The sequence below is a fragment of the Eupeodes corollae genome, chromosome 3 (assembly GCF_945859685.1).
Source record: "Eupeodes corollae chromosome 3, idEupCoro1.1, whole genome shotgun sequence".
Taxonomy (NCBI): domain Eukaryota; kingdom Metazoa; phylum Arthropoda; class Insecta; order Diptera; family Syrphidae; genus Eupeodes; species Eupeodes corollae.
The window spans coordinates 86,860,673-86,872,941 of NC_079149.1; the positions used below are offsets into that span (position 1 = coordinate 86,860,673).

At 38.3% G+C, this 12,269-nt stretch overlaps 1 protein-coding gene across 1 annotated transcript in view; it reads right to left on the reverse strand.

The window, feature by feature from the left end:
• Positions 1 to 2,826: 2,826 nt before the first annotated feature.
• The window catches only part of LOC129952728 (gamma-aminobutyric acid type B receptor subunit 2), a 45,730-nt gene continuing 36,287 nt past the window's right edge, over positions 2,827 to 12,269 (reverse strand). Inside the window, exons 8-11 of the mRNA XM_056065530.1 lie at positions 10,465 to 10,740; positions 4,603 to 4,921; positions 4,258 to 4,490; positions 2,827 to 4,140 (exon numbers count right to left, since the gene is read on the reverse strand). Coding sequence (XP_055921505.1) covers positions 3,226 to 4,140; positions 4,258 to 4,490; positions 4,603 to 4,921; positions 10,465 to 10,740 — 1,743 coding nt within the window. The 3' untranslated portion in view covers positions 2,827 to 3,225. The remainder of the gene's footprint in view (positions 4,141 to 4,257; positions 4,491 to 4,602; positions 4,922 to 10,464; positions 10,741 to 12,269) is intronic.

Below are 12,269 nucleotides of genomic sequence, written 5' to 3' on the forward strand. Positions count from 1 at the left end.
CAGCAAGGCAATGTTGCCACTGGTTTTCAATGCTTAATGCAGGAAGCATAGGACTCCTTAGGAGGTTATTAGAGACTCGATCGGAAAAGGACATGGCAGTCTCTTGCGATTGTAGCCGTCTAACGTCGAATCTTCTCACAGTACTTTCTTTTGTTTTGGCTTGGATCGGGATATCCGTAGCCGTACCTTGGCTACAACGAGGTAGTGGTCCGAGTCAATGTTGGCCTCTCGAAATGTTCGGATATCCTGGATACTGGAGAAGTGTCGTGCGTCGATCGCAATGTGGTCAATCTGGTTGACGGTTGATTGATCAGGAGATTTCCATGTCCCCTTGTGGATATTGAGATGCGTGAACTGCGTACTAGCTACCAGAACGTCTCGCCCCGCAGCGAAATCGACCAGCCTGAATCCGTTGTCGGAGGTGGTGTCGTGCAGGCTGTATCTCCCGATTATGCCACCAAAGATGTCTTCTCTTCCTAGCTTGGCATTAAAATCTCCTAAGACAATTTTAATGTCATAGCCAGGGCACTGCTCATATGTCTTGTCTAAGAGCTCGAAGAATATGTCTTTGGTGTCTTCATCTTTCTCCTCTGTTGGGGCGTGCTCGCATATTAGGCTTATGTTGGCGAATTTAGCCTTGATGCGGATTGTCGTGATGCGCTCGCTCACACTGTTGAAACTCAAGACTTTTTGCCTGAGCCTAGTTCCAACAACAAATCCACACCCAAATAGACGCTGTCTTTGTTCTCGGTAGCAGTCGCCGTAGTAGATATCGCAGTCTTTTAGTTTGCGTTTGCCCGGTCCATCCCATCGCATTTCTTGGATGGCTGTAATATCTGCCTTGCAGCAGTTTAGGGCTTCCACTAATTGTTCGGCTGCACGTGGTCTGTTAAGGGACCTAACATTCCACGCACATATCCGAAGTTCGTTGTCCTTATTTCGTTTGCGTGGGTTGTCAACAGTGAATCCGTCCGTATCCGAGGCTTGTTGTTGCTTCGAAACTATGATGTTTTTACGTGGCCAGGAAGTCACCCCGACGGCACAACCCCCAACCTGGAGGGCCATATCCTTAGTATAACTCCAAGGAAGGGGAGCCGGATAAACCGCTCCTTATAGGCCTGGGCTCCGAATATGTCGAAGAAGCCCTATAAGGTGTTCACTAAGTAGTTCGACCTTACTGGAACTGTAGACGCCACCGTTGATTCTATCTCGAGAATTCGTCCGCTGCCGCCTGGATAAGGAGAGGTGCCTTAGTGGAAACACCTCTCCCCTCCCTCTCTCGTTTGCTGCCTCCAACAACTTTCCACTGGGGTTGGAACCCAATCTCCAGTTGAGGTACTAGGCACCCGATGTTCACCGCGGGGAGGTGAGAGTAGGAGTTGATAGACGAAGTGAGTTAAGAAATTGAAAAAGACAACTCTGAATGTGTGTGATTTAATGAGGGTTGAAAAGCAGCAGAGAACGATCAGTGCATGCTCAAGTGTGTGCCAGGAGGTCGTTGTGGGATCTACGTTGGATGCCATCGAAAATTCATGGGTGTTTTATTAAACTTTTTAAAGGAGTTTCCTTCAATTGGGTATGGTGTAGAAAATAGCGCGCCACTGATTTTTAAAAAGCTCTCCCATAAGGCCTGTACTGCCAATTTTTATCGGACAGACTATACAAGACTCCATGATAAGGCTAATGCTTACAGAGTTAAGAACCTTGTTAACAAACAACAAGAGAAATTTTTCTTAAACTGCTCCTTCTCTGACAACAATCTTATCAGAAACCTTTCTGACCAAAATAACACCTAAAATTACTCTCAACTTCTGCATTTTGTTGATAATGGGGCCTAAGCAATACTAGTTTTTAAGATTCTAATAAGGGTTTTTCTTAGTAGCGTTTTCCCTTGAACCATAAATTAATTTTAAATAATACTTCTCTTTATTATATATGTATATTTGAATTAAAGATGTAAAGAATTAAAATGTTCTAAGCCACTTGCTAATGAAATAATTTAAAATGTAAAAGATATTGTACATTAAGCTACAAATAAATAAATAAATTGTAGATTAATAATCTTTCTTAGTTTTTGATTTCAGATTTCTAGGAGAGTTAAAATCGTGGGTATGGTCATGCACCAAATTTTTGAGACGCACCAATCCATCACCTGATAACTAACGGAATTTTGATTTTTTTTTTACTTTACTATTTTTTTTGTATGCTTCCAATGTGAATAAATAATTTACACAAAAATTGATGGTCAAATTTTTGCTTGCTTTTTTCTACAGCACTTCAAAAATTACCTAAAATTCATATCTCTAGACCAGAATACCCCTAAAAACATCCAAATTCCAGTAGAAACTATTTTCCCAAAAGAGGTTGCCGTGCCTGCGGAGGATCCTGTTCCAGAATTGTCCTGTTGTTGTCGAATAAAAATAACACCATTTTCGTTTTAATTTTTCTTAAGATTTATTTTCAATAGAATTCTTTGTTTTTTGCCACTCTCAGTAGCCACTTCACAATATCAAACAGTTTTATTTTTAGAAGTTTTAAACATTTCTTAAATATGATTTTTCTTTTTGTTAGTTTTTTTTGCTTGTTAATTAGCTACATACATACAATTTATATATGTAGTGTTGTTTCACTGAATTTTCGGAAAATATTGCTTCAATGTTAGTTTTTTCTTCTACATAAAAAGATAATTTTCAATTTTTGTTTTTTATTTTTTATTTTTATTTTTGGTAAAATTTGGTACATAGGGAAAGTCTAGAATTTATGGTTCTCTCATTTTTTAATAAATTTGTATTTATGTACATTCTAAACATAAAAATGATTTTGTTGTTTTTAGAAAATAGACTTTTACAAAAAAAAGAAAAGGAAAAATTACATCACATTTAGGTACAATTTATCAATTTTGTCTTTAAAATCTGTATGACATATTGCTTTTATCTATGATATGAAAAGGTTTTCAATCTACATCTCTACACAAACATACACTCTTTTACACACTTATAAATTAATGTTCATTGGAAAATATAGTCTTTTTGTTTTAGGGATTTCAAATATATGGTATATAACTTAAGGATATTGCTTACTGCTTTTGAAATGGTCTCATTGATTGTAGTATTGCTCTATGCTAGGAAATAAACGAGATCAACTTATGTTCTAGTTAAAGGGGCTTAGATTCTAACTACGTCGGCGGCGCGGTAGCGATAGCGATTGCGATTGGAGCGCATTATGTTAGGATGAGGAGTCGGGAAGGACAAATATCTGATCCGAGGCTGGATCGTCTAGTGATATGGTAGATTTTGGGGCAACTTCCATTGATTTCCAATTGCCGGTGGTGGAGGCTTGATTGAGATTGGCTCGTGTTTTGTTAGGTGAACTTCCCCGGTCGTCGCCTTCCTCCAGGGCACTCAGACTGCAGGTGGGAAGTACTCGATGGGGGAATCTGGGTGATCCTCTGACTCGTTCCCGGAGAGAGGGTTGGATGGCGGCTATTGACGGCCGCCTATTTGCCGGTAACTGGAAGTTAACTTTAGTTTCAGGAACTTTAACGTACTTCCCAATCTCTCCCACCGAACTGGACGGCCGTTCTATGGTCACTTTGTCGTGCAGAAAATGCAAGTCGATGGGTGTCACATCAATATCAGTTCCACTTTTGGCCATTGACTGCTTCTGGATTGGCTTCAAAGTGCACGGTGTACTGTAGAGGGCGTTGCATGATGCCGTTTCCGATGATGGTATTAAACGGGAGAACATTCCCATGTGGCTGCGCAGAGCGGCCTTTAGTCCTTTTTGATCGCCCAAACTGATGGTAGAACCTTTGTTGCTTGATGTGGTGCGCGAGAATATACCTCGTATTCGATTTATGAAACCAGTCTTTGCCTCGGTGGCTTGTTGATGGGCAAGTCGAAGGTTAAGGAGGTCTGCAGCTGGTAGACAGGATTCATTGATTGTTCGATCTTCGAGTTGCGGCTGGGAAGCAAATGTTACCGAACGACGCATCGTCATTTGCATATATTCGGCCGATGGCCAACTGGCTCGGGGTATAACCGGTGGTAGGACTGAGAGTAGTAAATTGGGTATGACGCCGCTTATGCTGGGAGTTCGAGATTTGCGTTTGGTGGTGGGTGGAATAACTGTTACTTCGGGCTAAAAAACAAAACCATATGATTAAGTTTCTTCAGTTTAATACAGTTCCAAAAAGTTCATTCAATATCTTATCAATAATACAAACTACACCTTTTAATTATGATGATGGTTACTCACCTTATGTTGTCCCATAATTGACGTGCTTGATGAAGTTGCAGTTGACGTGCTGGTCTCGAGCATTTTTTCCAGCTTCCGTATCTCCGCATCCAAGGCAATAATCTCCTTTTTGTAAACTCGATTTTGAACTTCCACTCGATATTGCAATTCCCGCCGGTCATCCACAACGAATCTCCTTGTATTGTACTCCATTTTCAATCCCATGCTATGAATAACCGGGTCAATAATATCATCTAAACAAAATAATATAACAAAAGATAGAAAGCCATAAGTATACAATATAAGCCAAGCCAACAACAAATGGTAACAAATAGAATGCTCATCCCGGCATTTTGAACAACTCACTTCTTGCCCAAATGTCATGAAGTTTGGGTATAAACAGCAGACAGAGTGTGGCCGTTGTTGACGTCAGGATGAGTGCTGTGATTGTGATGAAGGCCAGTGTGACACGCTCTGAGATGAGATTGGCTAGGACAACAACAATCCCACTGGTTATAACCACACTGTATACAGATACCCCAATGTACTGGGAATCGTTGAGTGCGGGTATCTTCACATGTCTCGTCTCCCAGGCCATGTACACCCCAACGACAAGCAGTAGTCCCTTGTATGCATACAAAGCCCCCAACCAGCTCTGTGTGTGCTGGGAACGACAAACTTCAACCTGTTGAATATATACAAAGTGGACAAAAATGTCCTTTTGAATGGAGGCAGACCTTAACAAAATGAATACAACGGTAACTGATTGCCTATCGATGCGGTTCGTATAGAGAAGGTTTATACCTATGGATGTTGTGGGTACAAAAATCAATCTACCGAAACGAACAGAACGTAATTACATTTTAAGCTTTCTCCTTCCTCAAAACAATCCCCCTCACCCTCACCCCATGTGGCCTACCAGAAAAAAATAGTTTTTTTTTTTGTTAAGTTTTAGCCAATGTTGGCTTCTGTATATTGTGGGGACTCTCTGAGGTTTCATCATAATGTCATCGGGAAAAAGGGAGGGCATTTTGTTTAGAATTTAGATAAAGAGGTTTATCAGCAGACAAGCATTTCAATTGAGTTGTTTTCGACTTTTGTTGCTATAAGTTGCATCTGCTTATGGTTTTTTTTTTTGAAAATTTCAATGACTAAGAGCTCAAAGTTTAAAGAGTAAATTTAATTAAGAGCTTAAAGCTGTTCGAACTCAAATTGTTTATAAACTTTTTTCTTGGTAAACTTTTCTTTAACTTTGACTTAAGGTTTCCTAAGTCTGCTTTACATTTCTTTAGTACCCTTATCTTCAAATACAGTTCAAGCTTTAAGAAAGTAGAAAAGGGTTAAATCTTACGCACCTAACACCATTTTTGGCAATGACGACTATATGACCATTCAATAAAAGGTGATCTTTGATACACATACGGAGTCCTGAACGTTCATAAGTTTCCTCGATGCGAGTGCCGTTCATTGATAACGGCATTAGATGGGTCTTTGAAGCATTCTCCGCGTTTAATAATTCCCCATTGGACGTTGCTGTAGAGATCGGAATTTAATGAGCTTATCATTCGTCGAAGTCTAAGGTCCCCATGCAATGGATAAGAATGTGAATTAAGAAACGAATATGAAAAGCTGAGAGTACTATCGTCGGCGATACTGTTGAAAGGATTAGAAAAAGCAGACAAGAAATCGTTTACGAATATAAGGAAGAATGTCGGAGACAAAACGGAGCCCTGGGGTACTCCACCATTTACTTTATACAATTCAGACTTTAAACTTGTATTGAAAGGTTAGAAAGGAAGTTTCTATTGCAACGATGAAGATATTCATCAATACCAAAAGCACGCATTTTCGATAAGAGAACTTGGTGCAAAACTCTATCGAATGCCTTAATCCAAAACGATGTTATGATTTGTTCCACTGTTCGGTGAAATAAACCATGAGATCACCATTGGACCTATTGTTACGGTTATTAAGGAGCTTTCGTTCTTGGAGATATTTCTTGAGCAGATTGTAAAGGAGGGGAAGTATCGGGTGTAAAATTTTCTCGGAGTGCCGAATGTTCTCGAAGTTTTGTCGAATGAGATACCGGAGAGATACCACAGTAATTCCTTTGATTGCTTATAAAATTTTGACTTCAGAAGAGCTAGTTTCCAGTTGTTTTCTGAAGATTTAACTATTTCTGGAATTGCTGATACTTTAGCATTATCTTATATTGAGGAAGCAGTTTCAATTTTTTATAAGATCCTTAACAATTGTTTAGAAAAAAATCCACCTTTTAAGAAATCAAGAAATACTAACTTTAATCACCCCTGGTACACGAAAGAATTGCGTTTACTTCGTAACAAAAGAAATAAGGCATAAAAAACATATCTCAAAGCTCTGTCTCCAATCAACTTCTCTGTTTATGTTGAATTCTTTAATAAATTAAAGTCTCTTTCTAATTTCATATACGCAACATGGTTTTGTAAAAAAAAGAATCAACTTACTAGTCTCCTCACATTCTCAAACATATGTTCAAACGCTTTAGAACAAGGTTATGCAGTTGACTGTGAAAACACTGACTTGCTAATGCTTTTGACCAGCTTAGCCACGGAAATATTTTATTTAAACTTAGAGCTCTTGGTATTTCACCATTTTTCTTAGCTTGGATTAAATTAATCCTTGAAAACAGATCCTATGAGGTAAGATTTTGAAATTGATCCTATGAGGTAAGATTTCGAAATTGTTATTCTGAACCGTTTGTTGCTCCATCCTGTCTATTAACGACGTATATTCATGTCTACGTTCAAGTGAACTTTTCATTTTTGCTGACGACATGAAGATTTTCAAAATAATAAAGTCCACCATGAATTTACACATCACATTAATTTTATTGTCAATAAGACACGTTCTATGCTTGGTTTTATAAAACGCTAGGCAAAGGAGTTCAATGATCCCTATGATACTCTTTCTTTGTATAATTGACATGTTTGTTATCATCTTGAATATGCTTCGCAGGTATAAACTCCCTATTACGAAATTCATAGAAAACGTTTTGAATCAATTCAACATAATTTTATTCGCTTTGCGCTAAAGGGTCTTTGGGAAGATCCTTATGATCTGCCGCTCTATGAAAATCGTATTCTGTTTTTTCAAATTCAATCTCTCCATCAAAAGCGTGTTCATAATGACTTAGTATTTTTTCATCAACTCATTACACTTAAATTACCGAGGCGGAACTCATCACCTGCGTACATTTGATTTAATACATAAGTATTGACATCCATAGAACTAGCTATGGGAAGAATGAAGCTTTAAGTCGAATGTGCATTTTATATAGCTTAAACTGATAATCGATAAATTTAAATTTAAATAAGGTGGGATTAAAATTATTGTTAAGAACCAGTGCTTTCTTATCATAAACGTCTTCATTTTATCTTTTACACCTCTGTCAATCAATACCTACTCCTAGTCCTGGGCGATTTTAATGCCAAGCTAGGAAGGGAACGGACCACTAGCTCGTTGTATCCAAGGTAGCACTTTGAGTTTCCAGACCCAAGGCAAAACAGGGAGGTGCTGGGAGAAGGTACAACGTCGAACGGCTAAAATCGCAAGAGATCGTCAAATCCTTTTCCGACCGAATAACAGGTAAGCTCTCTCGAAGTTCTCTTCCGCCAACACAATGTATCGAAAACCAGTGGCAACATTGCCAAGATGCAATCAGAGAAGCCGCCTCTGATGTGTTGGGTCTCAAACAGCCACCAACAAGGAACCCCTGGTTTGATGAGGAAAGTCGGCTGGCATATGCAACCAAACAATAGGAACACAAAGCGGCGCTGTATAAAAGGACGAGAGCTGCTCATGAGCTGTATGAGCAGAAGAGGTGAGAGGAACACCGACTTCTCAGAAGGAAAGAGAGGGCATGAGAAGCGTGCAGTCGATGATGTTGAGAGCTTTAAAAGCAGGAATGAAGTTCGAAAGTCTTATGAACAGGTGAAACGAAATTCACAGGTACACAAACCTAGAACCGAAGGCTGGAAGGACGAAAGTGGAAACATCATAGTGGAACCGCAGTCAATGCTGAGGATATGGAAGGACCACTTCCGCAGACTGTATAACGGCGGCGACGAACTGAATTCTGCTGTCAGGCAGGATGATCCATTCAACATAGACGACGAAAGCCAACACTCCCGTCCTCCCGACTTAGACGAAGTAAAGATTGCCATATCCAAGCCGAAGTCTTACTAAGCCGAAGAAAGCATGCCCGATGAATTGAACCTCAGTATTGTTTGCCCGATCCTGAAAAATGGAGACCCTCTAAACTGCACCAACTATAGAGGAATCAGTCTACTTAACATCGCCTATAAAATCTTTTTTGCCATAATATGTGAACGTCTAAAGCTCATCGTCAACAACCTCATAGGTCCTTATCAGTGTGGTTTTAGACGAGGAAAGTCGACAGTTGATCAAATATTCACATTACGGCAGATCCTGGAAAAAGACCCAAGTACACCAAATCGACACCCACCATCTTTTCATCGATTTCAAGGCCGCATATGACAGCATCTACAGGTACGAGCTGTATAGAGCCATGACTAGTTTTGGCATCCCTGCCAAACTCGTCCGTTTGTGCAGGATGACCATGGAGAAGTCACGTTGCTCCATAAAGGTTGGAAACAACTTAACAGAACTTTTCGATGTCAAAAAAGGCTTTAGACAATGTGATGCGCTGTTATGTGATTTTTTTAACATCGTGCTTGAAAAAATAGTGCAGAGCTCACACGTCAACACTAGAGGCACTGTCTTTCAAAAAGTCTGTCCAATTACTGGCATATGCTGATGACATTGACATAATTGGAAGAACTAAGCGTGATGTCAATGGGAATTTGGTGAGTTTTGAGGCAGAGGCGGAAAAAATGGGTTCAACGGTTAATGAGGCCAAAACGAAGTACATGCTGTCGTCAAGAAAGGACACACAACACCGACGTCTTGGTCAAAACGTCACCATCGACAGACGTAACTTTGAGGTAGTCAAGGACTTCGTCTACCTAGGCTCAGCTTTAAACTCTGAAAACAACACCAGCGCTGAGATCAAACGCAGAATAACTCTTGCTAACGGTTTCTTTGGACTAAGAAATCAATTGAGTGGTAAAGTCCTCTCTTACTTACGTACTTCCTTTTGGACATTGTAGTATTGTTTTGCCGTAATTGCTGGTCATGTAAAATTTGGATCTTCGAATAAAACCGATGTAGTTTCTTCTAGCTTGTTTAAACTTCTTCGGGTGTTTCTAAGTGGAGTATACAAAAACAGTCAGGAATATTTATTCATACTTCAATTTCCTCATTACGCAAAAATCTGTGATACTGTCCAGACATAAAAAAAAAAAAACATTAAAGCCCAAAGTATACATTGTCATATCTTCCAGAAAAACGTATTCTATTTTTTAATTTTATTTTTTTAACTTAACACAAAACTTTGATGTTTTGGGAATTATTTTGGATAATAATCCGCATTACGATTTGTTTTTGACACTCTGACATCCTTTTAAGGCTTTTTGCAATTGTTTTAAAATGCGTTTTATCTATTATCAAATTATTTTCAATTTGGCCTTTTTAATTTTTGACATGAAGACATATCACCTTGTGGTATCAACAAATCTATTCAAATCTACCTTTAGTCTTCAGTATGTCAAATTCAAGTCAAAAACTTTGTTTTTACTAAATTCAAACTTGGTTAGTTATTAAAACCACAAGTTTCGACACAGGTTCCGATATATGTACATAAATGTAGTAACAGGGTTAACTATAATGACAAGTCAAGACAACTGTATCCCATCCTAAAAAACTGTCTTTCAAGTATAATTCTTTTCAAAGGTACTTATGATGGTTGCTTTTAATCATATTTTCACTGTCATCTCCAATAAACTGCAATTTGCATCCCTTGAATGTCAAATCAAATAAAGAAAACAGAAAATCCCATCAATCAATCAAGATGCTAACTGAACAAAACACTATCACTCAATCAACTTGGAATATAACTTAAACCTTATCTTTTTGAGACGTCAATTGCAATAGCATTGAAATTCTACTAAAAATTGTGTAGCTATTTATTTATATATGAATAGAATAAGAACCCAAATCACTTTATCTGCCATACTACATCATCAAACGGAAATCAATTCTAGAAAATCCATGCGATGAGATGACGACGACGGTGATGGATGTCCTGATGATGATGATGGCACTTACCTGCGGTAGATACACAACACTCCTGTCACTGCTACTGATTTCCAAAGTTAAATTATTCAAATGTCTCTCCATGGGATCCGTGAAGACCCAAAGTGTCACGACCAATCCATCAAGCAATAGCAATGCTCCAACAAGCGATATCAATTGTGTGTCCTGTAGCATTTTGTCTTTGAACACGCTGCTAGTCCGCGTGAATATCCTGTGGACTCGATAAGTTTTGGCAAACATCGAACCGAAAGCTAGCGAGAATCCTGCCGACAGCAAATACACCCGTGCCTATAAAACGAAACAAATTTATTAAAACCAAAGTCAATTCATGTGAGGACAAAGGAAAAGCCAAAAGCAAACGAATATGTAATTTATACCGAGAAAGGATACGTTAAAAAACGAATCATACATACATACGTACATATGTATAGATATTAAGAGAACTCAAAAACGTGTTGAGGGAGTTGTTTAAAATGACAATTTAATTTTGGCTGACACAAAGAACAAACATTGAAAGGTCGAAGTACTCTGAACGGTTGGCTGACTTTTTTTGAATGGTTAACATATTCGCTACAATAAACACGGGTTAGATACGAGTACGTATGAATGACATGATTTTCCATTTCCTTATCATACTGTGCCTATAAATAAAATAATATTGAGAAGTGTCCCTAAATTCACACATTTCTGATGAAAAGCAACCAATTTTTCTCAGGAAATTCAAAAAGCCTCTTTTCAATGTAGATAGGTATCTACATATGTATATTAAGCAGGATTGGGGCTCAAAGGACATCCTGTATTTTGAAACATGGAATGAAATTACTTTAGATTGTATGTTTTAAATCAATCCGTTGACTTCAATATGTTTGTCTGTATCTGACGTCTGACTCTGAACCTTTTTTGAATGCGCCTAGTTTAAGGGTTCAAACATTTCAAATATTCCTTTCGTTTGAAAATATCACTGCATTGTCACAGCTGTCACTTTTGGAAGTGTCATCTTTTGATTTGACAGCGCATGCAAATTGTCAAAATTCACTACAAAAATGTTGAAAATTTGAGTCACAGTGAAGTTTGAAATTTTGGGAAAAGCATGTGAAAAGTCGAAACTGAAGCCATTCGATCTTGCTGATTGGCTAGTGCATGAGAATGATGAGGATTTTCAATGAAAAATCATTGTTGAAAAGCCTCATAGCTTCACTGTTTGGTTCAGTTTTTGGGTTGGTGTTGGGATTAGAGCTGTTATAAATAATAAAGACGTTTTCATTTTCTACAATATAGCGATAAATGCTGTACATGCTTCCTTACCGTATTACTTCTCGAAGAATTGATCACAATTGGCCACCGAGATTTTTTTTGTTAAATACCTTTAGACATTTTTCATTGGAATCAGTTAAAATTTCGGCAGGCATTGCCAATGCTCTCAAATTTGCCTCGCAATGAAATGCATTAGACGTTATGAAAAACCTAATTGTATGAATGACTCTGTTTTTTCTGTCGTTTTAGGAAAGATTTGTTCAAGTTTTATTAACTCAAAGCTCAAAAGTGTAGGTTTTCCTGTGGCAATGCACTTTAAGCAGAGCTTTTCCTGTGAACCTAATTGAATCGCTAATAAAGGATTTTTCAATTGGCGCGGGTTGATTTTGGGGCTCCGTGTCCACCATTTTGTTTTGTGTGACATCTGTCAAATATTTTGTTTATTATTAAGTTGTTTATGCTAAATAATAATTTCAAATTACACGATTGAGCAGCACGTTCAAATGATAAAACTTTATTATCAAAATGAGTTTTCGTTGATGCAAACGTTGCAAGATAGGGCG